The sequence below is a fragment of the Antechinus flavipes genome, chromosome 6, assembly GCF_016432865.1.
Source record: "Antechinus flavipes isolate AdamAnt ecotype Samford, QLD, Australia chromosome 6, AdamAnt_v2, whole genome shotgun sequence".
NCBI classification, from domain to species: Eukaryota; Metazoa; Chordata; class Mammalia; order Dasyuromorphia; family Dasyuridae; genus Antechinus; species Antechinus flavipes.
In genome coordinates, this window is record NC_067403.1 from 206,112,579 (window position 1) to 206,140,332 (window position 27,754).

At 43.2% G+C, this 27,754-nt stretch overlaps 1 protein-coding gene across 6 annotated transcripts in view; it reads left to right on the plus strand.

The window, feature by feature from the left end:
• PLEKHA7 (pleckstrin homology domain containing A7) overlaps nt 1-25,702 on the plus strand; it is a 203,416-nt gene extending 177,714 nt beyond the window's left edge. For 3 of the 6 annotated variants that reach the window (XM_051966041.1, XM_051966043.1, XM_051966045.1), the window contains 11 exons: nt 716-824; nt 1,001-1,254; nt 4,681-4,869; nt 5,027-5,144; nt 5,971-6,062; nt 9,746-9,946; nt 13,727-13,879; nt 16,799-16,932; nt 18,880-19,022; nt 22,617-22,719; nt 24,198-25,702. In XM_051966041.1, the coding sequence (XP_051822001.1) occupies nt 716-824; nt 1,001-1,254; nt 4,681-4,869; nt 5,027-5,144; nt 5,971-6,062; nt 9,746-9,946; nt 13,727-13,879; nt 16,799-16,932; nt 18,880-19,022; nt 22,617-22,708 (1,485 nt within the window). In that variant the 3' untranslated portion in view covers nt 22,709-22,719; nt 24,198-25,702. The remainder of the gene's footprint in view (nt 1-715; nt 825-1,000; nt 1,255-4,680; nt 4,870-5,026; nt 5,145-5,970; nt 6,063-9,745; nt 9,947-13,726; nt 13,880-16,798; nt 16,933-18,879; nt 19,023-22,616; nt 22,720-24,197) is intronic. The other 3 variants (XM_051966042.1, XM_051966046.1, XM_051966044.1) reach the window with 2 other exon arrangements.
• The last annotated feature ends 2,052 nt before the right edge of the window (nt 25,703-27,754 follow it).

The following is a 27,754-nucleotide window of genomic DNA, read 5'->3' on the forward strand; positions in this document are numbered from 1 at the left end:
CTGTCTCTCTCTCTCTCTCTCTGTCTCTCTCTTCTCTCTGTGTCTCTTTCTCTCTCTGTTTGTCTCTCTGTCTCTGTCTCTCTCTCTCTGTCTCTGTCTCTCTCTCTCTGTCTCTGTCTCTCCCCCCCGTCTCTCTCTTCTCTCTGTGTCTCTTTATCTCTCTGGTTTGTCTCTCTCTGTCATTCTCTGTCTCTGTCTCTCTCTGTGTGTCTATCTGTCTGTCTCTCATACACACTCCCTCCTCACACATATATCTCTATCACCATTAGAGGTACTGGTAGCACAATGGTTAGAACCAAAGACCAAAATTCAAATTTGGCCTCAGACGTGTACTAATTGTGTGATGATCCTGGGCGAGTCACTTAACTCTGTTTGCCTCATTTTCCTTAACTGTAAAATGGGGGTAATAACAGCATCTACCTCAAATAAGGTTCAAATAAGATGATATTTATAAAATGTGTTTAGCCTAGCACCTGACACATGGAAAGCACTGAATAAATGCTTATTCCTTTTCCTTTTACAGATGAGGGGAGGAAGATTCAGTGAGGGGTCACATAACTAGTAAGATTTCTGAGATCAAATTGGGATTTAGGTTTTCCTGACTCCAGTTCTAGTGCTGTATCTGCTGGACCACCTGGGTTTGCTTGGGGCATCTAAATAATATGGAAAAGTCAGATCTTACAGAGAAAAGTCAAGCCTGTTTTTCCATCTCCAGGAGAGAGGTCAGATACAGAAGGATCTTTGGAGGATTGAAGATGTCACTGCTGGCCTGAGCACAAATAAAGCAAACTTCAAAATCTTAGTGGAGTCCTTCAAGAATCCAGGTGGGAGCAAAGTGTCCCTTGTGGCTGGGGAGGGGGGCAGGGCTCGCAGAGGTGTGGGATGACCGCTGACCAGCACCGGGCACCACACACTGCAGTGAGTCATGGGCAGCTGAAGGCTGACATTTGGAAAGAGAAACCCTGCCCTTCATTTCACAGTCTGTCTCTTTGTCTCTTAGAAAGAAAAACTGTGCCTTTGTTCCCTCACACGCCTGTGCCTTCAGTCCTCAAATCTCTCAGTACTTCGGAGAGCAAACGAGTCCCTCAGACGAGTCCCCCGAACAGCCCTCCGTGGACCAGCCCTGCAAAGACCCCCCTGGAGGTCCGCCTCTTTCCGCAGCTGCAGACCTATGTGCCCTACAGAACCCATCCGCTGCAGCTGAAGAAAGTGACCTCTCCCGTCCAGTCCCCTACAAAGCTGTCGCCAAAGGCTGTAAGTGTGGCTGCCCGGAGCTGAGCGAACAGCCCTTGCTCCCTGTCTGGGAAACCCACATCCCTAACCTGAAAGAGCGTGGTTGCCATTTGCCAAACTGGAGGTGGCTGTGTGGGAACCTGCTTCCTTCCAGGCCAGCGCTTCGAGCGGTCAGAAGAACAGGTCCAGTGGGTTAGGGAGCCAAGCTCTGGTTACCGATTCCACTTCCCTTTCTGGGCTTTTTTTCTGCCATCTTTACAGAGGACTGGGAAGGAGAAAATAGACCTAAATTGGCACAGGAGGAAATTGGTTCAACAGAAAGAAGAACTGGAGGGCAGTTAGGGGAGGTGACCGTTTGTCCATGCTGTGTTAAGTATCAGGGTCCCCAGCAGCTGCACCTGGCGGGGTTTTTGGTTTTTATTTCATCTAGAAATTCCCAAAGAATCTCTTTTCTTAAATGAAAGAGAAAACAGGAAAAACAATTCAGCAAAAATGATCCAATACGTTTTTAATAGCTGACATTATATTCTCTCTACAAAGAAGTGGAAAAAGTGATCATCTTATAGCTCTTCATTAGGGCCAAGCTTGCTCATCAGTAAGCACCTACTGTATTCCAGGTACTGAGCTCTGCTGCCTTATGTTACACACCTGCTACTGGCCACATATACCCTCTGAATAAAACTATGTTTAGAAATGTGAGAAGTAGAAATTCCAGCTGACTGGGAGGCAATCAATGATAAATAGCCGCCTTCATTAACAGTGTAAGTGATGGGTCAGGGATCTCCCCAATGGGCTTTGACCTCCTCGGCACCTTCTCAGCCATAGGATTCTTCTCATTTGTTCTCCCATTAACCTTCCACAGAGAATCCACCCAGTTGCCTATAGCTTGTCTTATGTTTGTTTTAATATCTAAATATTTTAATAATATTTATTAATATTTAAATAAATATTACAATTATTTGTATATTGATATAAATGATTAATATAATATTAATATTATGATAAATAAAATATTTGATATTTTGAGGGGCCATTGTACTACCATTTGAACTGGCCTTTGATTTCCTTATAGAAGTGAGCCATTTCCTTTTCTGATTTTGCTTGTCAGAGAATCATATGAAGCTAGAAAGAACCTGGAAGGCCCCCTTGTTCATCCGTTCTCCCATCTTTGGGTACATCTTAGAGAGATTTAAGCAATTAGCCTCAAATCACAAGTATTAAGTGGAAGAGGTAGGATTTGAACTCAGGTCTTTTGACCCCAAATCTAGCATTTCTCATGCCCAGGTCATTGTTGGTAATTTTTCCTAACCTGTTTAACAGTGTATGCATTTCTCCAATGCCCACTGGTATCATGGTCAACTATAAAAATAGCATAAATTGTTGTCTTTTCTGTCCATGAGGAGAATTCTGGACTCACTGGCTACAGATGTGCTCCCCCCTACTCAGGGCTGAGCTCAGCGTGTGGGCCCAAAATGAGGGCCTGGAAGACAGAACCCGTGTGGGACCAGAGCCCATAGGTTTGGATGACACAGAAATAAACCTGGCCTGGAAACATAGAAATTAACACCATGCTGGAAAAGGCCTGAATCCGCTGCCAGTGTGTGACTGATAGGGCCGTATCATTGGACGGACCTCGGAGTGTCCCTGGGGCATGTGGTACCTTCCCAACCACTGAGCCATTGATGGCACAATTTTCTCAAGTGCTCTTCAGGGGGATTGTTATCGTCCTCCTTAAATCATAACCAGAGGGGAATTGGAAGAGAGAGGAAGCAATCATTTCAGTTTCAGGCTCTTAATTTCACAAATTTAAAAAATATGCTGACATTGGACAAGGAAGTAGAGCGAAGGGAACCTCCGGATTCCTTGCTGAACTTGGATTCTCCCTGTCAGGGAAGAAAGAAGCATAAAACTGGGGAGGGGAAGGGGATTCGGGATGTAAGAGCCTCCCCCTCAAACCCTTTATGGCAGCCAAGTGATGTTTCATTGATGTATTTGCACAGCCCTCATAAAATACCACAGACAGGACATTTTAGGGAAAACAAGTTCATTCGCAGCAGACAATGAGGGACGCCCAGTATGCGGCTGCCGTGAGTCGCCCACGAGGTCTGGAGCTTCGGCCCACAGACGCTGGACCGCAAAAGAGCCTTACATGGAGCAGAGGGGAAGACCAGAACCCTGCAGAAACCCAGACACTTTATTCATCCCCAATCTGCACATTGCACCAAAGCTGGTTAAAAGATTTGCTCTTTATGAAATAATAAAATTTCATTATTATGAAATTATAGGGAGCCCACGTCCTTGAAGACTTAGGCTGTTGGCTAGAAGTTTTTCAGACAGCGGGCTCCGTGGTATTCTAAGCTTGTTAGTAAGTGGGAATGATTTGACAATCTGTTTCTACCCAGAGAAGTCCCCATGAAGAGGGGAGGTGAGAGGAATAAGACATCATTCATTGTGGAATGCCAAGAACAGTGGACCGAGTGTCTGTTGGCCTTGGCTCTCAGCCGTGGGGCTGCTGTTAATTCATTGCGTGTCCTGAGTTTGAGCCATTTAACCTCTAGGATCTCTGTTCCTTGTTTTTTTTTAATCTGTAATACTCTACCCTATTGCCTCACTGGGAAGGGGTTGGGCCCCCAAAGGCAAACACCTGCAAGAATCTCCTGGCATAAAATATTACTGGCCTGGCCTGAATGGTGATGAGCAAAGGCAGGCTTCTGATGCTTTTTTACCTCCCCAATGACCTTCTTATTGGGATTCCTAGGCTCAGATATTTATAGGGGCTCTTTTTGTAATGGCCAAGACCTGAAAGTTAAAGGAAAATTGTAAACTAGTGATGCGATGGAATACTATTGTGCCATAACAAATGACAACAGGGGCAGGTTCAGAGAAACCTGGGAAGATTTGTAGGAACCAACGCAGAGAAAAGTGAGAAGAACTGAGAGAATAAGGCTTACAATAACAGTAACATTTGTAAAGACAATCAACTTCAAAAGCCTTAGAACTCTGACTGATGCGCTGACATCCATAATTCCAGGGGATTAATGATGAACTATTCTCCCTGAGGGGGGATGGATTCAGAGAGTGAATTTTTAGATGTGGTCAGTGTGGGATAATTTGTTTTGTTTTAAATGGATGGGAGGGAGAAAAAAATAAATGTAAGGTGAAATGAAAGTGGGGGAGGGAAGAACTCTTAGTCCTTCTTGAGTGTATCATTTTCATATATTGGATATCAAGTGATTATTCTACTTTTCTTTTTTTTCCTGCTCTTTTCTTTTTTTAATTAAAGCTTTTTATTTTTTAAAACAAATGTATGAATAAGTTTTCAACATTAACATTTGCAAAAACCCCTCCCTTAGATGGCAAGTAGTCCGATATATGTTAAACATGGTAAAATATATATGTTAAATCCAATATGTGCACATGTATTTCTACTTTTATTTTTCTGAGCAGGAAGATGAGGCCCCTCCCCGACCCCCCCTTCCCGAGCAATACAGCCCCGAAGACCCTCCTCCCGCCGTGCCTCCTCTTCCTCGGGAAGCCACCATTATCCGTCACACCTCCGTGAGGGGCCTCAAGCGGCAGTCGGACGAGAGGAAGCGAGACCGGGAGCTGGGGCAGTGTGTGAACGGCGACTCCAAGGTGAGAGTCGGCAGGACAGGCCCTTCTTAGGCTGGGGGGGAGGGAAGCTGGGGGCCAGGAAGTAGGAGGCAGACAGCAGGACCTCGGGGGGCTTTTACACTGGTGAGGGTCTCTGGGTTAACCCTGGTCTGACTGTCTCTGCATCTGCTTTCTGTAGGTTGAGCTCCGTTCATATATGAGCGAGCCGGAGCTGGCATCCCTCAGCGGTGACGGGAACCAGCCCTCCCTTGGATTTGTGGGCCCCGATAGTGGCTACCAGACGTTACCTGGGAGAGGTGAGGTGGCCCTGACTGTTGGTAGACCAGAGAGCTAAGTTTCATGCTTTTAATAATTTTAAAAATATACATAGTTTTTAAAATCTAATTTTTAAAAATAATAATTTAATAATAATGATCATGATATTGATGATAGCATTATACAGAAATGTAAGGTTTGCAGGGTACTTTGCAAATATGATTTCATTTGACCCTCACAGCGACTCTGTGAGACAGATGCTACTATTATCCCCATTTTACAGATGAGTAAACTGAGGCAGAAACAGATTAAATGACCCAGAGTCCCATAGCTATTAAATAGGTGACACAGAATTTGAACTCATCTTCTAGACACTATTCACCAAGTGCCCTTGAAAATGGAGGTTGATAAAAGTTATAACCCAGGGTGGGAGCTGAGGGAGATGCCCGCTCCTTCATCAGAGTGAGGCAAGGTGCCAGGCAAGGTTCTTTCTTTGCCCCTTCATGGGGAAGGCGGGTACACTAGGCACTGCCTCCCTGTTCGGTCCATTAAGGAATCTCCAGCATATTATAGTGGACTATTTATTCAGTGCCCTCTGCCCTCTCCTTCTGGTCCCCTTCCATGTGCAGAAGGGTAAGCCGCTGAGCTGATTGTGCCAAACTGGTTGGGCTTTAGGGCTTGGTGGTCCCTGGATATTTGTGAGTTCTCAGATGAGGAGGAAGAAGGGAAAGAGGGAGACTCTTGGGCTGGCTCCCGCAGTCTGTTCCAGGGGCAGCAGAGAAGGGGACGTATTGGGCAGATCTGGGCCCAATCTTGGCCAGGCCATTGAAGTCCAATTCTTTTTCTCCTTCTCCTTCCATTGCAAAGGTTTTTCCGGCTCCACATCCAGGCTCCAGCAGTCATCCACCATTCCTTCCTACGTTACACTCAGGAGGGGATTAAATGCCGATGGCTCAAAGGTAATGTCTTCAGGATGGCCCAATACTGTGGTCAGAAACTTGCTTGTGGTCCTCTTAGGTCCACCCTTGCTATCCTGTGCTATAATCACTTGTCTTTTGGGGAAATTGTCTTCCAAACTCTCTCTCCTGGGTCACTTATCTAAGATGGGTTTGATAGGGTCCTCCCTAGAGACAGGAAAAATAATTTTTTAAGTTCAGAAGATTAGTTGGTGGACAGTGACACACATGGAGGGGGAAACAGAATAGCTATAAGACTTTTTAAAAATTAAAATTGATATTTTTAATCACAAAATTGGGGCAGCTAAATAGGATGGAGGATAGAGTCCAGTCAGACTCAGGGATTCCTGAGTTCAAATCAGCCTTAGATTCTTAATGCTTACTAGCTGTATGACCCTGAACAACTCACTTAACCCCAATTATCTCACCCAAAAAGAAAAAAAAAATCACAAGCTCATAGAGCTAACCCTGGAAGGGACCTCTAAGGCAATCTAGTTGACCTGCCTTTTTTTTTTTTTTTAATAGATGAAGAAACAGAAAGATAAAGAATTCAAACCCACTGACTCCAAAGTCAGTGTACTTCCTTTGCCTTTTGCAGCCTTAAAATCTCCCATTCTTCCAAGTACTTCCTAGAAACCAGTTTTCCTTAGTCATTCAGGAGTGGAAATTAGAAGAGAGAAGGTTCATTGGAAAAGTTTCTGGATGGCCCTACTTGCCTAGTCAAGGCTGGGGTCCAGGTTGCCAAAGTTGCTTTGTGGTTGTTTGTCCATTATTCTTGAAAAAGGCCATTGGATTTTAGGGAGGGCTGTACAAAGTCCCCAGCCTCAATTTCTCCTCCAGAGCCATCTGAGTCCAGTGGCAAGATATAGATTGGGACAACTGGAGATGGCCCTGGATGTAGTAGGAAACCTTGGCCTTTTTAGCTAAGGTCTTTCACAGGTCTCGGTTTGACTGAGATTAGTGATTAAGGCTGGGTAAGAAAGGAGGCGAAAAGTGACCTCTTTAATCTAGTTTTAAAAATAAATAAATAAATAAAACGAGCAATCTGGGAGGGAAAAACCAGCTGGGTTTCTGGCCATAACAGAAACAATTGCAACTGTTGACCTAGAAAGGCTTGGGCAGAGACCTATTGTTGGCCAATTAACAGTCGTCAAAGTGATTTGAGTTTAAGGCATGATCCTTAAAAAAGAAATCTAACCTGTAAATGCCAACATGTCTTGCAAAGTTCCGCTAATGTATTTTTTTTCTGTGCCTTACTGTTGCCCCCAATACTTTACCCCTTCACTGCCCCCCTTTAGTTTCCCAGACTTTCTCCAACACTCAGCTTGGATTCTCCTACCTTCTGCAAACTTCCCTAATACCTTCTCCTTTAAGACTTCTCACTTAAGACTGCTTTCCTTGTCTTTAGTCATTTTTATGTTCTCTCTCCCATCAGAATGTAAGCACCTAAAAGCCCGTCTCTTTTTTTCTCCCTTTGTATCTCTAGTGTACAGTGCCTGGTACATAATAGCATTTAATAAATACTTGTAAACTAATCATCTTAAACCTGAATTTAACTAATTGCCTAACTATCTTATAAAGTTTTCTGAGGCCCTAAGAGGTTACTGACTTGCCCGGGGTTCCACAGTGAGTGTGGGTTAGAAGAATAACTTACTCCTTCACCATCTTGCCTGTCTCTACGGTCTGCAGAGAAAAGTGAACTATGTAGAGCTGCAAATAGGCCTTATTATCCTCATCCTACTTAAGAGACCCAACTGTATTTCTTTCCCATCTGGCAAATTCTAATTTTATTGTCTTTAATTTTTTTTATTGTCATGAAACCTATGACTTCTCTCAGAATAATATTTTTAAAGGTATAAGATAAAATATATGGAATCACAAAAGAAACCAATTATATTAAAGCATTTATCACAATATAGACTCCAGGTTAAGAATCACTATACATCTAGTGGAAATCTCCCTAATCTGGGACTTATGCATCATGGTACTTAGTCATCTGCACCAATGACGGTATTTTGAGAGTCAGTTTAGTTGTTATTTTACATGTCTGACACTCCATGACCCATTTGGGGTTTTGTTGGCAAAAGTACTGGAGTAGTCGGGCATTTCTCTCTCCAGCTCATTTTACAGATGAGGAAACTGAGGCAAATAGAATTAAGTGACTGGTTCAGGGTCACACAATTAATAAATATCTTAACACTGGATTTGAATTCAGGAAGATGAGTCTTCCAGATTTCAAGTCCTTTTGAATTTAAGTCTTCCTGACTCTAATCAATGAGTGACTTAGCTACCCTTAAAGGTGGATTAGTATGAATCAGTGACATCCCAGCAGCTGAAAAAACTTTCTTGGCCAGGACAAAGGAAGAGGCTAAGTATTGTGTTCAGTTTTTAGGTGTTATGTGCTTAGAAGGGAAGCCTTGACAAGCCAGAGTCCACCCAAAGACTTGTTACAAGGATGGTCAAGGAACTAGAACCTATATCATGAGGGACGTTTTGAAGGAACTGAGGTGGTTAATCTGGAGAAGGAAAGACTTCATTGCCTTCCAAAATCTGAAAGTTTGACCTTCAAATGACGGGGGGATTACATTTATTTTACTTGGTCTCAAAACTAGAAGCCCTAAAAACCAAACCAAACCAAAACAAAAACCACAAGTCCCTTGGGTAGGTAGAAGTTATGGAGGCAGATTTCAACTTGATATGAGGAAAAATGTTGTGATAATTAAGAGTCAGAGAATATCTGAAGGTACTTAGAGTAGGATCTGTGTTCAGGCCCCGACCTGGACAAGTCTCTTACCCTCTTTCAGTTTCGGACAACTCCCTAGGACTTCACTCTAGAGTCACTGAATATGTGTATTCTGAGTTGGTAGGGAGGGTTTCCCTTTGCAAAGGAAATCATAGATCCTTTGCATAGTTGAGTCCATCCATGGAGGTCTTTATACAGAGGGAGCTGTTGAAGATAGATGTCTACAGGATCTTAAGGGACCTCTAGAATCATCTCATCCTGTCTAGAGGAAGGAGCAAAGAGCCAGGAAGGTACAGTGATTGCCTAATGGTAGGATTCAAACCCAAGACAGCTGACTCCATAGCCTTCATTCTTCCCATGTCATCCTGATGTGCAAAGTTCCTTACTTAATTGCAAATAAGATCAAACCATCCCCTCCACTGCTGCTGAAATGAACTTCTAATGCAAGTCTGACTACGCCACTCCCCTCAGTCCACCATCCACGCCAGCCAACTTTTTCAGATTTATTTCATAATCTTCTCTTTCCCATATTCCATAGTACATCCAAGCTGTCCTACCTTTCTAATCTCAGCCTTCCTTCATGCTTTTGTCCAGGCTCCTCTGATTCAAGGACCAGCCCTTGTACCAACATTTTCCCCATTTCCTTTAGCATTGATATTGATTTCATCCTCCCCAAATAATTATACACGTACTTGTTGATATGTTATTTCCACCACCCCTGTTGGAATGTAAATTCCACAGGGGCAAGAACTATCTTTCAAATTTTTAGTTTGAAACCATATACATTGGGTGCTTAATAAATGTTCACTGGATTAGATTATGTAATCTCTGAGATTATTTTCTGTGAAAGTATTTTGAAGAGACCACAGTGGCAAGGACTGGTCATCTGAGACCTCCTGTGTCACTGAGGTTGTGTTCTGTCTGTCCCGTGCCCCCTTCTCAGAGACCCAAGAGTGCCTTGGAACGCCTATATTCTGGAGACCACTTGAGGGGCAAAATGAGCGCTGAGGAGCAGCTGGAGAGAATGAAGCGTCACCAGAAGGCCCTTGTCCGGGAGCGGAAGAGAACGCTGAGCCAAGGCGAGAAGCAGAGCATGTCCTCATCCCACGCCTTCAGCCGTCCCAGCCCCGGAGACCTTGGCTCAGTATGTTACTAGGAGGACCGGGCTGGGTGTGAGAGCTGCGTTTCCTCCCTCCCTCTTCGCACTTTAAGGCAGGGCTTCCTGTACTCCTCCTGAGTGAGCTGTTTGCTCCAACAGGGCTAATCATCTTAATTAGGGTTTTCTTTTTAAAATGAGGGCTGTGTTTGGAGCAGGTGTCCAAAGAATGGGATGGGGACAATTCAGAGACAGACAGATAGATACAGACAGTCAGAGAGAGACATAGAGAGATAGAAAGAAACAGAGACAGAGAGACACAGACAATCAGAAACAGAGAGACAGAGAGAAACAGACAGAGAGAGACAGAGGCAGAGACAGACAAGTAGACAGAGAGTCAAACAGATAGACAGATTCTAGGATAGGAGACTTCTAGGGAGACATAATCAGTCTAAAGATTCATTTCAAGAATCCCCTGGAGAGATCACCTTAGAAATTCTCTACCAGTTTTTCAGAACTTTGTGACTGATTTTGTATGATGAATGGAAAAGGAATTCTAGTGATTTGCTAGGGAAGTAACCCAATAAAGAAACCATCCCTAGAAACCTCAAAATGTGTATCACAGAAGGGACTATGAGGGTGTTAGGGCTCTGGTGGTGAACTATGGCTTCAGTCGGGTTTGGAAAATTTCCTTTGGAAGCCAGGACATGTTTGGGTTCAAGCAGAGGATGTGTAAGTTTGTGATGCTCCCCTGGGTCACTAACCCAAGCTGAGCTAACACTGGAAGTGTCCTAATTCTCAGGAGTCCAAATGACACAATAGTATTAGATGTCTCTCCCTCCCTTACTTCCTCCCTCCCTTTCTCTCTCTCTCTCACATTCTCTCTCTCTCTCTCTCTCTTTTCCCCCTTTTCCTTCTCTCCTTCTTTCCCTCCCTACTTTCCTTCTCTCCCTCCTTCCTTTTCTCTCTCATTCTCTCTCTCTCTTTTCCCCCTTTTCCTTCTCTCCTTCTTTCCCTCCCTACTTTCCTTCTCTCCCTCCTTTCTTTTCTCTCTCTTTCTTTCTCTCTTTCTTCCCCTTTATCCCCTCCTCCCAAATTTTTGTTGAGTTGTGTGTTTCATGTCTGATAATGTGTTTCCCTAGATGTTTAGCCTGATTCTTCCTTACCTAATTCATTGCACAAGTTTTCTCGCTTTTAGAGTAATCGCTCATCATGCTCCTAATGCCTCATTTTGTTTACAGAAGCTTCTCATTTATGTTGGACATTTCATAACTAGCCTACTTTGTTTTGACCAGGCTTCATTGCGTTAGCAGCTCTGCCTTACTAGTTTAGCTGAGCCCCCACCCCGAATGTGGCTTTTCCTCCTCCTCTGCGGTCCTTGTCCTCCCCAGCCAGTAATGCTGATTTGTGATTCACTTGTCTCTAGTCTCTGCATTGCTGCTCTGTTCCCTGCCAGGGAATACTCATGGAGAACTGGCGTCACACGTTTATCTGAGTTTAGTCTTTCACCCTGGAAAGTATAAATATCTTCACAATCTTTGCACATTCCAGTGAGCTATGGCGACTAAGCATTTTTTTTTTTTGGTCATTTTAGTTCATCTGATACATGTGCACAGTTTCTTAATGACACCTTTTGCTATTGTATTGGCAAGAATTAATGATTGCAGTAAATATAAGAATCCCAGCCCACGCCACCCCTGACCTGTAGCGAAGCAGCCTGTTTGTAGGTATTAGTTTATTGGCTTTGGAAGCGCTGACATGTACAGATCTGCAAATGTCCACTGGCTTGCTTGGCCTTAGTGTGTGGGTGACTGACTAAATAAGATAACAATGGCTTTTTTTTTTTTTTTTTTTTTTTGGCAACCACAGTATTTCAAAATGTAGAAAGAGTACAGATAACAAAGTGACTCTTGCGTACCTTCTTGTGGGTTTTTTATTGTTGGGTCTTTTTCTTTCTTTCTTTCTTTCTTTTTTTTTAAGAAACACATGTACAAGTCTCTGCATTGACACCAATAAAAATGTTGCTTGATAATAATGGATTGATGTGTTTCTTACTAGACCGCACCATAGAATAAAGTGGCCCTCTTCTTTCTGTGGAAGCAATCAAGCCTGGCTTAAACAAGTAGCAGTCATTCTTCCAAGACTGGAAGAAACTACATTTCTTCTTTGTGGATCATTATATGAGTTCTCTGTCACAGAAGCTTCAACGTCCTAATCTTTTCAAACATTCAAAATCATTCACCAAAGAAAGAGCGATAACCATTTTGATATATAGAATGGAGAACTTGTGCATGAATGGGTGGAAATCAGTTGATTTTATCTTCATTATTATTGTTATTATTATTGCTGATAGATGTATCCAAGACTCTTTGGGTATCTGAAAAGTGGGGTAGGGGAGAGAGGGAGAAGGGAGAGTTCAGATTTCTATGATCTAAAAGAAGAAAGGAATGAATCTTTGCAAAATTCACAATAACATGATCAATGTTCTCTTTTTATAACACAAAAGGGTAGAAAATGGACTTTGCTGCTCTGACCATAGGGAAATTCACCTATGTACAGAAAGAGGATTATTAGGAAAGTTTTCAAGGTACCCAGGGTTTTGCCATTGAATTAAAAATGGCCTTAGTGATCCCAACATGAACTCATTTTAATTTTAGAGTGACTCGGCTCCAAAGCTACCTTCAGGTTCTGTATGCTTAACCACAGGCTGCCTCATTTGCTGATCTTCACAGCCATTTATATATGGAAAGAATTCCCTAATATCCCCATTCTACTAAAAGATCAATAAAGACCTTTGTTTTTCCCTATTTCCAAACCCAATATATTTGTCCTTCATTTGAGAAAGGAGCCCATAAATTTGGAGCTGGAGGGGATCTTAGAGGTTATTGAATTCTATTTCCTCATTTCATAAATGAGGGAACTGACATCCAAAGAAAAGATAGATGGATTTATGAAGGATTATATGAGTAATAAGTAGCAGAAGCATATTTAAACCTATGTAAGTGAGGGAACTGACATCCAAAGAAAAGATAGATGGATTTATGAAGGATTATATGAGTAATAAGTAGCAGAAGCATATTTAAACCTATGTAAGCGAGGGAACTGATGTCCAAAGAAAGACGGATGGATTTGTGAAGGGTTAAATGATAATAAGCAGCAGAAACATATTTAAACCTATGTAAGTGAGGGAACTGATATCCAAAGAAAGACAGATGGATTTGTGAAGGGTTAAATGATAAGTAGCAGAAACATATTTAAACCTATGTAAGTGAGGGAACTGAAGTCCAAAGAAAGACGGATGGATTTGTGAAGGGTTATATGAGTAATAAGTAGCAGAAGCATATTTGAGCCTATGTCCAAAGACTCCAGTCCATCACCGTTTCCACTCCGACCCTCCACATTTGTTAGTCTCACTAGCAGGCGACCCTTGGAGGTGTTTACCCAATATAGTTGGGAGATTTGGATCAGAGCTCTGGCCGAGGGATTGGAGGTACCAACTAGTCCCCCAGCTTACCTCGTTCCAACAGAGGTGAAGGGCTCTGAGTCAGTATTCCACAGGGAGCAGACATCTCTTGGGTCTGGCCATGGGCTCCGGTTGTATTTTATAAATATAGTTTATCCTAAGATTACAGATAAGCATCAGTTATTTACTGCTTAAGGACACTAAGCCCTGGGAAGCAGACTATTTGTTGAAAGGGTCAGAGATTTTCACTTTCCTCTCGAGCGTTGCGATAATGACTCCCAGCAGCCCGGGACCCCAGAAGGAATGTCAGGGCTCGTTGGTAGGGTGCAATGACTGCTTTTTAACCTTCTTGTGTCTGTTACCAGTGGAAGCGAGAACAGGACTTTGATTTGCAGTTACTTGAGAGAGCCATGCAAGGAGGGGAGAAAGATGAGGACGGATGGCTGAAAGTGCGGGCTACCCCCGTGACTGAGATGGACCTAGAACCTCAAGATTATGACATAGACATCAACAGAGAGGTAAAGTGGGTGGGACGTCACCTTCCTGATGGAAGCGTTGCCTTCCACAGCCTTCTGCTCTCCTAGGCTTTCTCAGGCTGGGGATCCTAAGGGTTTCTTCCTGTAGGTCATCATAAACTTTCCCCCCAGATAATCCCTCAAGGAAGGACCAGGTTAGGCTCCACATATGCTTTAGGATTCAGTGTCAGCCCCAGGAAAGGAAATGGCATAGAGAGGAAATGTCCGCTCAAGAGCCGTTAAAGAAATATTCTCCACTTGGGAGCTGGAAGAGTCCTGGGGGCCAGACTGTGAGAAACAGGGCTGAGGTAAGATGGAGCGTATGGTGAAGAGTCCATAAAGTGCCCACTGTGTGCCTGGACTCTGGGATATCAAGGTAAAGTATGACATAGGTCCTGACCTCAAGGAGCTTGCATCGTACAGAAGGAGACAGTGGATAAGGATGATACAGGAAAGTTTGAAGAAGGTAAAAAGGAAATAAGCATTTATCAAATGCCTACTATATTCTGGGCACTGTGTAGGTGCTTTAGAAATATTACGTTGTTTGATCTTGACAACAACCCAGAGAAGGGAAGAAACATTTATAGAGTACCTACTATTTTACAAATATTATCTCATCTGATCCTCACAACAACCCAGGGAAGGAAAGAAACATTTATAGAGCACCTACTGTGTCTTAAACATTTTACAAATATCATGTCATTTGATTTTCACAACAACCCAGGGAAAGGAGGATATATTTATAGAGCGCCTACTGTGTGCTAAACATTTTATAAATATTAATATCATTTCATCCTAACAACCCAGGGAAAAAACATTTATAGAGCACCTACTATGTGCTAAACATTTTTACAAATAGTATCTCATTTGAGCCTCACAACAACCCAGGGAAGAAACATGTATAGAGCACCTACTGTGTGCTAAACAGTTTTACAAATATCTCATTTGATCTTCACAACAATCCAGAGAAGGGAAGAAATATTTATAGAGCGTCTGCTGTGTGCTAAGCATTTTACAAATATTATTTCATTTGATCCTCACAACAATCCAGGGAATCTCTGATACTTACTAACTATGTGACACCTCCCTCCCCGCTGCCAACAGCATCATTCAGACTATCTGATTCTCATTTTCATCTTTAAAATAGAAAAAATAATAATTCCCATCCCAGAGAACTTGCAGCTAGGTGATAGATAATGAATAGAATGCCAGGCCTGGAGTCAATAAAATTTACTGTTGTGAATTCAAATCCAACCGTACTAGCTATTGATCCTGGGCAGGTCACTTAGCTCAGTTTGACTCATTTTTTTTTTAAACTTGTAAAATGAACTGGAGCAGGAAATGGCAAACCACTTCAATATCTTTGCCACAAAAACTCCAAATGGGGATACAAAAAGTCAGAAAGGATTGAACAAAAAAGGGATTATTCTACAGATCAAATGAGATAGCATAGAGAAAGCACTTTGCAAACCTCTAAGTGCTATAAAATGTGATTATTGTAATTATTGCCCAGCTCACTGGCTACCAGAACAGTAGAGCAGTATTTGGGGCAGAAATGGCTCCATCCAGGTCCCTCTGGGCCAGTCCCCTGACTATTAAGCCCTTCCTCTTGCTATATGAGACAGTCAGGAGCTTGCCCAGTTATAGGTCCTTTTCTGGAAACAATCTCCCATATCCTGTCCTGGATGTCTGCTCTTGTGTCACTCAGGAAGTTCTTTCTTATCTCTAACCTAAATCCCTCCTGCTGTAATGAAATCACACTTCCTCTTCATTTGCCCCCACGGGAAACAGAGAACAGTTTGTTAACGTTCCCTCATGAGAGAGGTAACAATTATGAATCAAAGTCTGAGTGTGTCCTTAAGTTGGATTCAATTTGGTTTTTAAAAATTTGATCAAACACGATCAAATTCACCCTCAGAGCATTAGGGAGAAACCTGCCAGCTTAGCCTGTGGCTGGCTGACTCCTTGCCAGTGGGAGGTCGAGCTTCTCACTCGGGGGCTGCTGTCCTGAGTTGTGGCTCAGCCCTTTTTTGGAAGGATCTCCTCCAGTCCTGGAGGAAGTCCTAGCAGTGTGATTTGGGACCCTCCTTCCCCCAGTTTAAGAAACCTCTGCCTTGACCTCCTGTTTTTTTTCCTCCACAACTTACCTGTTGATATTTGATCCCCTGGCTTAGGACAAAATATTTTACAGGGTTGTTGTGACAATCAAATGAAAACACATAAATTGTGAGTACAATAATGGCCATTCTTAACTAGCATAAAATTTAATAACTAGTATATTTACTTTAATAATTTAATAACTAGTATAAAATGTTACTTAATAACTAATTTTATTTATTTAATAATAATTACATGTCATTTCACAATCACTAAATAATATATATTGTTGAATTATTTAGCTATTATTATCCAGAACTCAAAGAGTTCTTTGTCTGGGTTCATCCAAACCACTCTAACCATATTGAACAAATGGTTTCCCAGCTTTGGGTCTCAGTTTCCTTCTCTGTAAAAAGACAATTGGAAGATTTCTAAGATCCCTTTAAGCTTTAAATATAGGTCAGAAGGGCAAAAGTTTGGTCCTGACCTCTAAGAGCTTAACGTTGTTTTTTTAATATTGTAAGTTTATTTATTCTTAATACACATTGCTTTATGAATCATGTTGGGAGAGAAAAATCAGAGCAAAAGGGAGAAATTTTTTAAAAAAACAGAAAAAAGAAGTGAACATAGCATGTGTTGATTTACATTCAGTCTCCTTACATTTTTTTCTGGATGCAGAAAGAGCGCGCATTTTAATGAAGGAGACGTTCGGTGTTTAGATATCGGTCCATGCTGGTGGGTTGACAGTAACCAGAGGGCTTCGAAGGCAGGGGGGGACACGTGTGTCAGGTTCAGAGTTTCTCTTTATCCCTTCTGTTTGTCCAGCTGTCCAAGCCAGACAAGGTGTCCATTCCCGAGCGCTATGTGGACTTGGAACCCGAGGAACCGCTCAGCCTGGAAGAGTTAGAGGCGAGGTTCCGCAAAGCTGAGAAGATCCGCAACCTCCTCACCCGCTCGAGGTCAGCTCCTCATCCTCATGGCCAGCCCTGGCCACATACTGTGATGTTTGAGGTCAGGCGAGCACGGGACTAGACCCCCAACATTCAGAATTGCCTAGAGACTCTTCCAACAAGTGCACTTGCCGAGGTGTCCCTGGGTCCCGGGAGGCAGATCCTCACAAAGTGGGATTGTTGGCTCAGTGAATGGCCCCCACTATGCTCCCAGCTAAGGATCGCTAGCTGATTTCAGAGAGGGCGATTTCTTAAAGTACAGATTATTTTGTCCAAAAAAAATCATGAGGGGCAGCTAGGTGGTGCAGTGGATAGAGCCCCAACCCTGAAGTCAGGAGGACCTGAGTTCAAATCTGGTCTCAGACACTTAACACTTCCTAGCTGTGTGACCCTGGGCAAGTCACTTAATCCCAATTACCTCAGCAAAAAAAAAAAAAAAAAAAATCATGAAACTAAAGTCCAACAGAAGTAGCTACACCCAGAGAAAAAACACTGGGAAATGAATATAAACTGTTTGCATTTTTGTTTTTCTTCCCGAGTTATTTATACCTTCTGAATCCAATTCTCCCTATGGAACAAGAGAACTGTTCGGTTCTGCAAACATATATTGTATCTAGGATATACTGTAACCTAATTCAACATGTAAAGAACTGCTTGCCATCTGGGGGAAGGGGTGGAGGAGGGAGGGGAAAAATCGCAACAGAAGTGAATGCAAGGGATAATGTAAAAAATTACCCAGGCATGAGTTCTATCAATAAAAAGTTATTTAAAAAAAAAAAAAGAAACTAAAATCCAAGTGTGGAGGGATTAGGTAAATTACAAATAAATAAATAAACATAAATAAGTGGACGGACGGATGGATGGATAGAAGGACAGATGGATGGGTAGCTAGATAAATAAATGAATAGTTGACATTTACATAGCTATTTTAAGGTTTGCAGGACACATGATCTCATTTTATTCTGCTAGCACCTCAGTGTGGTGGCTGCCCATTTTGCTGACCCCATTTTGCAGATGGGTAAAAACTAAGATTCATGGGAGTTTAAGGGACTTGCCCATGTAGTTAACGGTAGGATTTTAATTCGGATCTCCCTGATTCCATCTTCCACACCATCTGGGCCTCTAATTATGTCACTGGAAGGAATACCCAATCAATGAGGTTATAGTTGTTTTAAGTGTCATCATCATTTCTCTGTCTGACCTCGAGTTGAAATGACCTGCTTAATCCTACAAGAATTCAGAGACAGAGTCCAGAGAATAACTGCTGATAAATAATAGTCATTTGAGGGTGACATGGAAGTTTGTATACATTATTTCATTTTATTCTCACACGAGGGGGGCTCATGCTATGGCTGATAGAGAAGCAGCTGCAAAACCAAGAAAATCCAGGTTTAAGTCCCTCTGTTTCATATTGATTATGTGACCCTGAGCAAGTCATTTTTTCTCTCAATGATCTCAGCAACTCTCTAAGACTTTATATTTCAGAGAAGTAGCTGACCTGCCTTTGTAGAAAGTGTTTCCTCACCTGGGAGTTAGGTCTGCCAATCCAATCCCTGACACTTTATGCATATCTCACAGCAATCCTGTGAAGTAGATCCTATTAATATTTCCATTTTGTAGATGAAGAAATGGAGTTAAAGAGATTTGCTTGTGTGATAGAATAGAAAGTAGCTAGATTTAAATACAGAAGACCTGAGTTCAATTCCAGCCCCTAATACTCTATGTGACCAGTATTAGAGGCTTTGGAGTACACTGAGGATCTTTGGTTTTTATTATACATTGAGCATGTTTTTGCAGGAGAGATAAGTGGGGCAGGGGAAGGATGCAGAATAGGAATTGCCCAGGTTCGGGCTCTTGCTACCTCACCCATCCCCCAGAGGAGTCTGTCCTTGGGATGTCCTTGCCCCCTGAAAGGAGTACTTTTCGCTGCATCCCGCTTCCTCTCTTGGTTTCTAGCATGCACACTCTCCAGCCTCTGACCGCCCAGGACAAACATCGCTCAGCCGACCTGGACTCCCAGCTCCAAGAACAAGAGCGCATCTTCCACATCTCCCACACTCTGGCTTCGGAAGCCTCCCAGCGTAGCAAGCAGGTGGCAGGTAAGCCTCGCAGCTGGCTGTCCCGAGGGACCCTTCCTGAGCTCTGGGAGCTTCTCACATGTCACCATCACTTACGCACCCGCCCGAGGAGGCAGTGAGTCCCTGGCTGGGCTGGGCTCCCCCAGGGACAGGAGGTTCCTGCCAAGAGGGGATTGATTTCTTTACAAGAGGCAAGAAGACACCGTCCTAAGTCAGACTCTCAGTCCTGAGGAGAAAGAAGTAACCCGGTGGTCTGCCCGCCAATCTCTAGTTTTAGGGTTGTTTTGCAGGGAGAGTTGGGGAGTGGGATGGGGATTTATGGTTGAAGAGGGCAGGGTGGGCCAGGGGCAGCATTTCTCAGCCTCTTACCAAGGTGCTCCCAAAAGGAGGATTTAAAACTAAGTCCTGTCTCTGGGGCCGTCGGGGGGAACGATGGGATTTGCATTTATGATGAATGAACCAGAGAGATGGTGTTCCGAGACTCTTTTTGGGGACTACGTAGGAGGAGAGGGAATTGGCTACCCCTCCCCCAAGGCCCAGCAGGTGGGCTGCCTGCCCTTCCGTCCTGGTCCTGATTGTCCGATTTAGGCCAACTTGGCTTAACTAAATGCTTGTCCTTAATGACACCTCCTTACTGTCCCCTCAAACTGAGTTTTTCTAGCTTCTTCTCCACAGTGATGGCCAAAGCAATGCTTTTACACTGGCGGTCTAGATCTGAGCTGTCAGAAGTATTTAAAATATTCTATTTGAGTGTGAAGCCTTCAAATTTGCAAAACTTTGCGTTTCTAATTTTTCTCCCCCTTTCCCCCTTCCCCAAGATAGCAAGCAGTCCAATATAGGTTAAACAAATGCAATTCCTCTAAACAGATTTCAGTATTCACCATGTTGCACAAGGAAAATCAGATCAAAAGGGAAAAAACAGAAAGGAAAAAAAAGCAAGTAAACATAACAAAAAAGTGAAAATACTATGCTCTGATCCAGTCAGTCTTTATTATTCTCTCTCTGAATGTGAAGGGCATTTTCTATCCCAAGTCTGTTGGAATTGCCTTGAAAGAGCCAAATCCATCTCAGTTGATCATCACATAATCTTGCTGTTACTATATACAATGTTCTCTTGATTTTGCTCACTGCACTTAGCATCAGTTCCTGTAAGTCTCTTTGGGCTTCTCTGAAATCATCTTGCTGGTCGTTTCTTACAGAACAATAATATTCCATAACCTTCATGTAACGTAACTTATTCAGCCATTCCCCCACTGATGGGCATCCACACCAGTTTCCAATTCCTTCCCACTACAGAAAGGGGCTTCTCTCTTCATGGGAGACTTATTGCTGTCTAGTGGGTATCTGGGGGAAGGGCGGCATTCAGGAGTCCCACACCTGCCTAGTGTAGCCTGTACACACTAGGATATCTTGGTCATTCAGCATTGAGGACTGAAGTCTCAGAAGGCTCCGCTATCATCCAGCCGTCATGGCCTAGAGTGGACTTTGACAAGGAAGGGAAAGATTTCCTTCATGATTATTGGGAAGTCTAGATAGATAGACAGCCTCCAGGCTAATGAGACTTTGCCGGAGACTTGTCTTCTGGGCTTTAGGTGAGCTGGTGAGGGACAAAGAGACCAGGGGTTACAATCCTAGAATCTCAGAACTGGAAGGCACTTTAAACTATATCTGTGCTAATCCCCGTGTGAGCAGACAGCTCCTCCTTGAGATTTCTGCCAGTTATATGGAACTCACTCACCCCCATGGCAGCCCACAGGAGTCTTAATTGGTAAGAAAACTGCTTCTGTGTAATTTCAATCTGATGATCCTTGATCTGCCTTTTGGGGCTGAGGGCAATCGGGTTAATCCTTCTTCCTCGGAGCTACCCTTCAAATATCAGGAGAGAGTAATCATTGACCATCTTCTTCCCTAGGTCAGGGATTCTCAAAGTGTGGTCAGGGGGGTCCTTAAAAACCATTTCCAGGGGTCTGTGAGGTCCAAACCTCTTTTCAAAGTAAAACTAAGATGTTTTCATATCAAATATGGTAAATATCAGTAATTATAACTCATGTAAATCAGAGATCTTTGCAGGGATGGGAAGGGGATTTCTGAAAATTATAAAGAGTATAAAGGGACTCTGAGACCCAAAAGTTTGAGAACCACTGCTCTAGGCTTAAAAAATATAGTTTGTTCCATAGATCCTGGTCTAGAATCTACTTGAAACCATTTCAACTACTTCTAACCTCCCTAATTCAACTAGGCAACTTCCTTTGGTCATGTTCCAGTTTGTCAAATTCCTTCCTAGCTAGGACCTTCCAAGTGACCAGCGAGCCTGAAATCCTGCCATCTCCCCTTGCGTCCAAAGTCTTTCATAGGAGGGAAAGTCACCGGAATAGAGATCTTTACATGGCCTGAGATCCCATTAGTCGTGGATGAGGTGGATAAGAGCTTGGCTGTTAGTCACTGAGCTTTCAGTCTGCTAACATCTCCAGATTTTCCATGTGAACCCCATGCACTTGTGTAGTCAATTTTTTTTTAAATCCAAGTGTAGTAATTTACACTTATTCCTATTAAATATAATTTTTAATAAATGTGGTCAAAAATACTAAGGTTTTTCATTACTCAAGGCTTTACCAGCCTTGTGGTTTATAGTCACTTTTGCAAAATCCTGTGTTCCAAATTTTTCTCCCTCCTCCTGCTAAGAGCAAGCAGTGTGACATGGATTAAACGTGCCTCACCTCTCTTACTGAACTACAAGGTCTTGTTCCTTTGTTTGGTGAGAATGAGGATTGTAGTTTGTGGGTTTTTTTTTTTTTTCCAGTTGACTCCTTGGGCTTTGGGTCCCCTGAAACCTTCTGATCTTTTTCATATGAACCTCATTATTTTTAATTTTTTTTGTTATTTTTGTTATTTTTATATTTATTTATATTTATTTCATATTTATATTTATTCCCATTCAATTTCATTCTATTAGATTTCATCTAGTTTTTTGCAATATTTTGTTAAAGATCTCAAAGTAGCTCTCCTTCCTCCATTCACTCAACTCGGGGCTACCCATTTCAATGTGTTTTTCCCAACATTCATTCCCACACCGCTGCCTCCATCTCTTCCCAGTACTGACTGTTTAGTCTGAGGTAGACCCAGAAGCTGAGCAATGGGGCTCATTATGCAGACGATACCTTTACTGAGGGGAATTCTTATTTCCTTTCTGACCTGTGCTTGCTGTGAATGGGAATATTTGCCACACGCGTAATTTTAAAGCCGGTAATTGCCCGCTTGGACCTGGGCTAGCGTGTCTAAACCAGAATCTCCAGATCAGAAAACAGATGTCCTGACGTTTTTCCTGCATGAGATCCGCTCCCCTTGACTTTCACCACCCCCAGGGCTTTAAGCCCCCGGAAGATGCTGGGGTTCCCTCCAGCCTTGGGGATGACTGCCCCCTCACCGCTCCGCCCCCCGCCCCCTTAATGCCCTGGGACTTGAGGCTGGGCCGCCTGGCGAGGGCACCCACCTGCCCTTCTGGCTCCCGCTGCCCTCTCGCCCCAGGTATTTGGGACGTCCGGCTGGTTGTTGGGGACTTGTCTGTATCGATCCCATGTCTAACACGCTGCTTAATTCCTGTGTGATTCTGTCTAGCTCAACAGTCAGCCTTGCTGTCCAAGGGCCTCCCCTCACCTTCTGTACCACAGCCCCCCTTAAGCAATGGATTTCACTACACGTTTGTCTAAGCACCTTCCAAGTAAGCACTAATGATCGCGTCTGCTTGGCTTGCTCTGTGGTGCTCTGTCCTGGATGCCTCATTGCCCTGCAGTGTGGAGCATGGCCCTCCCTAGATGCTTCTCCTCGGAGTAGTGATCCATCCATCGGGAGCCCGTCTCCTCTCCTGATTTCTATCAACTTTGTTTCAGCCGTAGCCGGGAGAGAACGTTTTAGTTCCATGTAGTCGCCTCTCCTTCCTAGCTGTGTGTCTGGGTGAGTCCCTTAACCTCCCCGAGCTTTGGTTTAAAACACACACACACAACAAAAACAACAGCAAAAATCTAGGGGGAAAATAGTGGAAGATCATCCCAGCTCCGGCAACCCCCCGGGGTTGTTGTCATGGAGATCAAATGAGTCAGTGGCAGAGGAAAAACACTTTGAAAATTATGAGGGAAAACATTCCCGTCTCCTCCGGGACCCAGATTCATCACCGAATCTCAGAGTTCAAAAGGAATCCAGTGACTCGTCCAGTATTATTGCAAAGGAATTGCAATAGACTCCAAGAGGTGCCGTATAAGTGGGAAAGGCTGTTAGTTTCTCGATGAACTGGTTCCTTACCACCTGAAAACTGCAGGTTTTTATTTTGTCTGTTCTCCCAGTAATCCGGGTTCATTTTGATAACCAGCTGTCTAACGGGTCTGACAGCCAGGGGTCCTCCAACTATGGCCCTGGGGTCAAATGCAGCAGCTGAGGACGATTATCCCCCTCACCCAGGGCTGTGAAGTTTCTTTATTTAAAGGCCCACAAAACAAAGTTTTTGTTTTTACTATAGTCCAGCCCTCCAACAGTCTGAGGGACAGTGAACTGGCCCTCTATTTAAAAAGTTTGAGGACCCCTGGTTTAGGGATAGTTCCTTGTAGGGAAGAAAATGTGAGATTTCTGCCTGTCCTAGAAGGCTAGAGATGGAAACTTAGTGGCTGTCCAATCTCCCTCTCTGGTTTTATGGAAAAGGAAACTGAAATAGGAGGGGGAGATAAAGTGATTTGTTAGATTATCACCCATTTTCTTTACTCATAGATTTAGATTCTTGGAAAAAGGACATTTGAGGTTGTCATTTTCCGGATGAGAAAACTGAGGCACGGGGGGTTAAGAAACTGGCCCACGATCACACAGATGGCTAATGGCAGTGTCATGACTTAGAGTCTAGTCTCTTGACGCCTTTTCATCCTTGCCTTATATCTCCTCGCCTCCCTCCCGAGGTGCCCACGTCTCCGAAGTGGCCCAGAAGTCGTGAGGAGCCAGGCCAGGAGGGAGTCTGGGGTTCACGGGCAGCCCCTCTGCTTGTGCGCCCCGTCATGTCCGCCTGCGCTCCTGTCGTGTGTGTGTGTGTACACGTGTGTGCGCCCACATGCCCAGGCTGCTTCTCATCCCGCGCGTGTGCCCTGTTTCTTCAGTCTGCAGGCGATGGCCCCGACCCCTGCCCGGCTCCTAACTGTGTTCTGTTTTATTTTGTGCCAGCCCAAGCAGTAAGCGACCAGTGAACCACGTCCTGGAGACGGGAGCCGCAGCAGCCGGAGCCCTTGGAGAAGATCCCTCGTTTTCCCCCAAGTAAATTCCAAGAACCTAGGGAGAGGGGGGAGAGACCCCCCATCCTGTAGGCTAGTTACACACACCCCACTTTTGGTTTAGTTCTGACTTTTATATATGTATAAAAAGGCACTTTTAATACATGCTGTAAAATCCTGACACTGTATTTTAGAAACTATATTTTTTAACAATCTCAAGGGCTGAGTGGATGGAAAGGTATTTATCTAGCTGTGGTGGGGTTCGGGGGGGGGGCACACACACAGGTTCAGGTACACATTGGGAGGGGGTGGGTGAGAATCCGAAACCATCCCTGAGGCTCAAGAAGCTTCAGTTATGCTGGAGATAAACCCGAGAGGAGCTGAGCCGGAGGATGTCCTTCTGGGAGCCGGAGCCAAGAGACGGCAGGATTCTGCCGGGAGGAGCGAGCTGCCCATCCCTCCCGCTGTCTCCCTGCAGACAAGGATTCACATCCTGCCTTCAAGGTCACTTATGCCGAGCAGCCGGTATCTTTAGCAGGAGCTCCAGACTCCAGCTACGTCTTGGTCAAAGGTTCTGACCAGCTGGGCTCCTCTTGGCAAGATACACACTCGCAGAGTATGTACCTTTAGAAGGAATTGGGTCTTCTACCAAAATTAAAAAAAAAAAAATCATGAAATGAATGAATAAAATTTGGAAATAGCAAATGGAAAGCAGCAGCAATTCAGGTCGTATAGTAAGCAATAACTGTATCCAGGGGGTGCTTGATCAATGCATCTGGAAATTTTATTCAATTGTTTTCAAATGCAAGACATGGCGCGCTGGAGGGGCAAGTCTAGAAGGGCCTTTGATGTCCTGCCGGTGGCCCTGTGCTTCTGGGGACCTCGACCTTCACCAGCCCCTCCTTGTTGGCTGATTGTCTCGGACCAGTCGCCAAAGGTGGGCAGCTGGACTCCCGAGAATTGTGGTAGTACATTGTAGAAGGAAAACATTTTCCTGCAGAAACGTGGTTTCCTACAGAAATGAAAGGCAGAGTGACACAAAAGGACTTTGAAACAGCTCATCGAGATGTTTGCAGTGTTTTGCAAGACTTTTAACGTGTTCCAGTTATGTTTTCCTGCATTGAAAAAGAAAAAAAGTTTTAAAAAAAATCTAGTGAGTGGAACGACAAGTTGCTAATTAATATAAAAATTCCTATTGTTTTTTTTTTGACTCTATTCAGAAAAAAAATTATTCTTGAAGGTATTTAGAAGACACAGTCTATTTTTAACTCACTCCAGTTACTGCCAGTGTCAACTTCATAACACTTGCCAAAATGAAATGGTTTTATTTTTGCCTTTATAAAAAATTTTGTTGGAAAAAAAAAGGAAATGAATATTTTGCAAGAAAAAGTTAATTTAAATAAAAGTGTAATGGTTTGCAAAAAAAAAAAATATGTACAGATTAAAATATTAACCAGACATGTTTCCTGGCTCTTTCTGGGAATCCTGGTAAATGGCTGTTAATAGATTTTTCCACATAGTTTGAAATCTGCTCTGGCAGCCCAGTGTCGTGTGATCCTCTCATATACTTTGACTCAGCCTTGGAGAGCACCCCTCACTTCCAACAATTTCTTGATATTTGGTTTAATAAGATAGTGGGGAGGAGGGGGTAGGAAAAACACAAATGTTTCCAGGGTTCACATGGTTGTTCTGCAGCTGCTGAGCCACTCTGAGGATAGACTCTTTTTTTTTTTTTTTTTCCATTTAGCAGAGCAGGAAACAAAAAAAAGTGGGTTTTACTCCAAACCTGGTACTGGAGGCCTGGGGTCCCACTGAACAGCATTAGCTCCTGAAAGAGGCCCCAATAAAAGAAAACAAAAATCCCATTCAGTCTCAAGTGATAGCCTTTAAAATTTTTATTTGTTTGTGTTCCCCAAATGCTTCAGTGACAAGGTATCACTTGAAATGTGAAAGGAGGATCCTTCATAAGATGAGAACCAGTGCTTCAAAGTGACTTTCCAACTATTTGAAGTGGGGAAATTGGATTTCAAGGTGTTTAATAAACTCAGGAGCCTGCTCTCTTAGGCCTCTGAGCTAGAACTGGAGGGAGGGAGGGGAGAAAGACGGGAAACAGAAATAATTCTGGTGTGTTCTTGGTGATGTGACTTTGCAACCATAAATCAAAGCAAGTTTTAAAGAAGAAATTCCAGAGATGACCTTGAAAAATAGCCACACCTCAAAGCACACTTTTCATTGCCACTGTTAGTATTTCTAATGTTCTTGAGCCCTCTGCTGGCAACTCCTCATATAGAAACCTAAGACATATATCTGTCTGTGCTTTTTTTCCTTCCTTTTCTCCCTCCTCTCTTCTCTCTCGCTTTCTTCCTCTTCATTGTCTCCTCTCTTTTCCACTCATTCCCTTCTTTCTCCTTTTTCTCCCTCTGTTCTTCCCTCTGCTTTTTATTTTCTTTTCTTCTCTCTTCCTCTTCTTTCTTTTCTCCTTTCTCTTTTTCCTTTATCCCCTCTTCTCTCTCTTTTCCCCCTTCTCTCTCTTCTTTTTTCTCTCTTCTCTCTTCCCTTTCTTCCTCTTCTTTCTTTTCACCTTTCTCTCTTTCCTTTATCCCTTCTTCTCTTTCTCCTTTCTCTCTTCTCTCTTCCCTTCTTCCTCTTCTTTCTTTTCTCCTTCCTCTCTTTATCCCCTCTTCTCTCTCTTCTTTTTTCTCTCTTCCCTTTCTTCCTCTTCTTTTCTCCTTCCTCTCTTTCCTCCATCCCCTCTTCTCTCTCTTCTTTTTTCTCTCTTCTTTCTTCCCTTTCTTCCTCTTCTTTTCTCCTTCCTCTCTTTCCTTCATCCCCTCTTCTCTCTCTTCTTTTTTCTCTCTTCTTTCTTCCCTTTCTTCCTCTTCTTTTCTCCTTCCTCTCTTTCCTTTATCACCTCTTCTCTCTCTCCCTTCCTTTCTCCCCCTTCTCTTTTTTTCCCTCTCCTCTTTTCCCTTCTCTTCCTCTCCTTATTCTTTGCTTGACTCTGAGTTTTTCTTTAATTTTGCAAGGCTAAGAACTGGCTGTTGACATCTTCTTGAACACATTCAGGGAGAAAGTGTGCTCATGTGAATTACTGTCCATACTTTAGCCAGTTACCAGACTCAGTTCAGTGGTTTGGCTCTGCCCCATAGAATGTGTATGTGTGAGTATGTGTGTACACTCACACACACACACACGTATTTATGAGGCTATATGTATACATGTGTATGAGTATATTTTTGTGTGTGCCTACAATTTATGTACATATATACATGTATATATATGCATATATATTTATATACACACTTATATTTTTTTAAGAGTGAGTATAGAGAGTCTCCCTGGATCAGCATTATCAGGAGTCACCCTTGTTTACAACTGTTTGGAAGGCTAATTAATAATTTGTTTATTTAAGCATGATTCTGTCTTCCTGACCACTGTCTTTCTATGAAAATGCAGAGGAGATTGGATCTTTCTTTGGCAAGAAAATGAAAGACTATGGCAACTTGTACA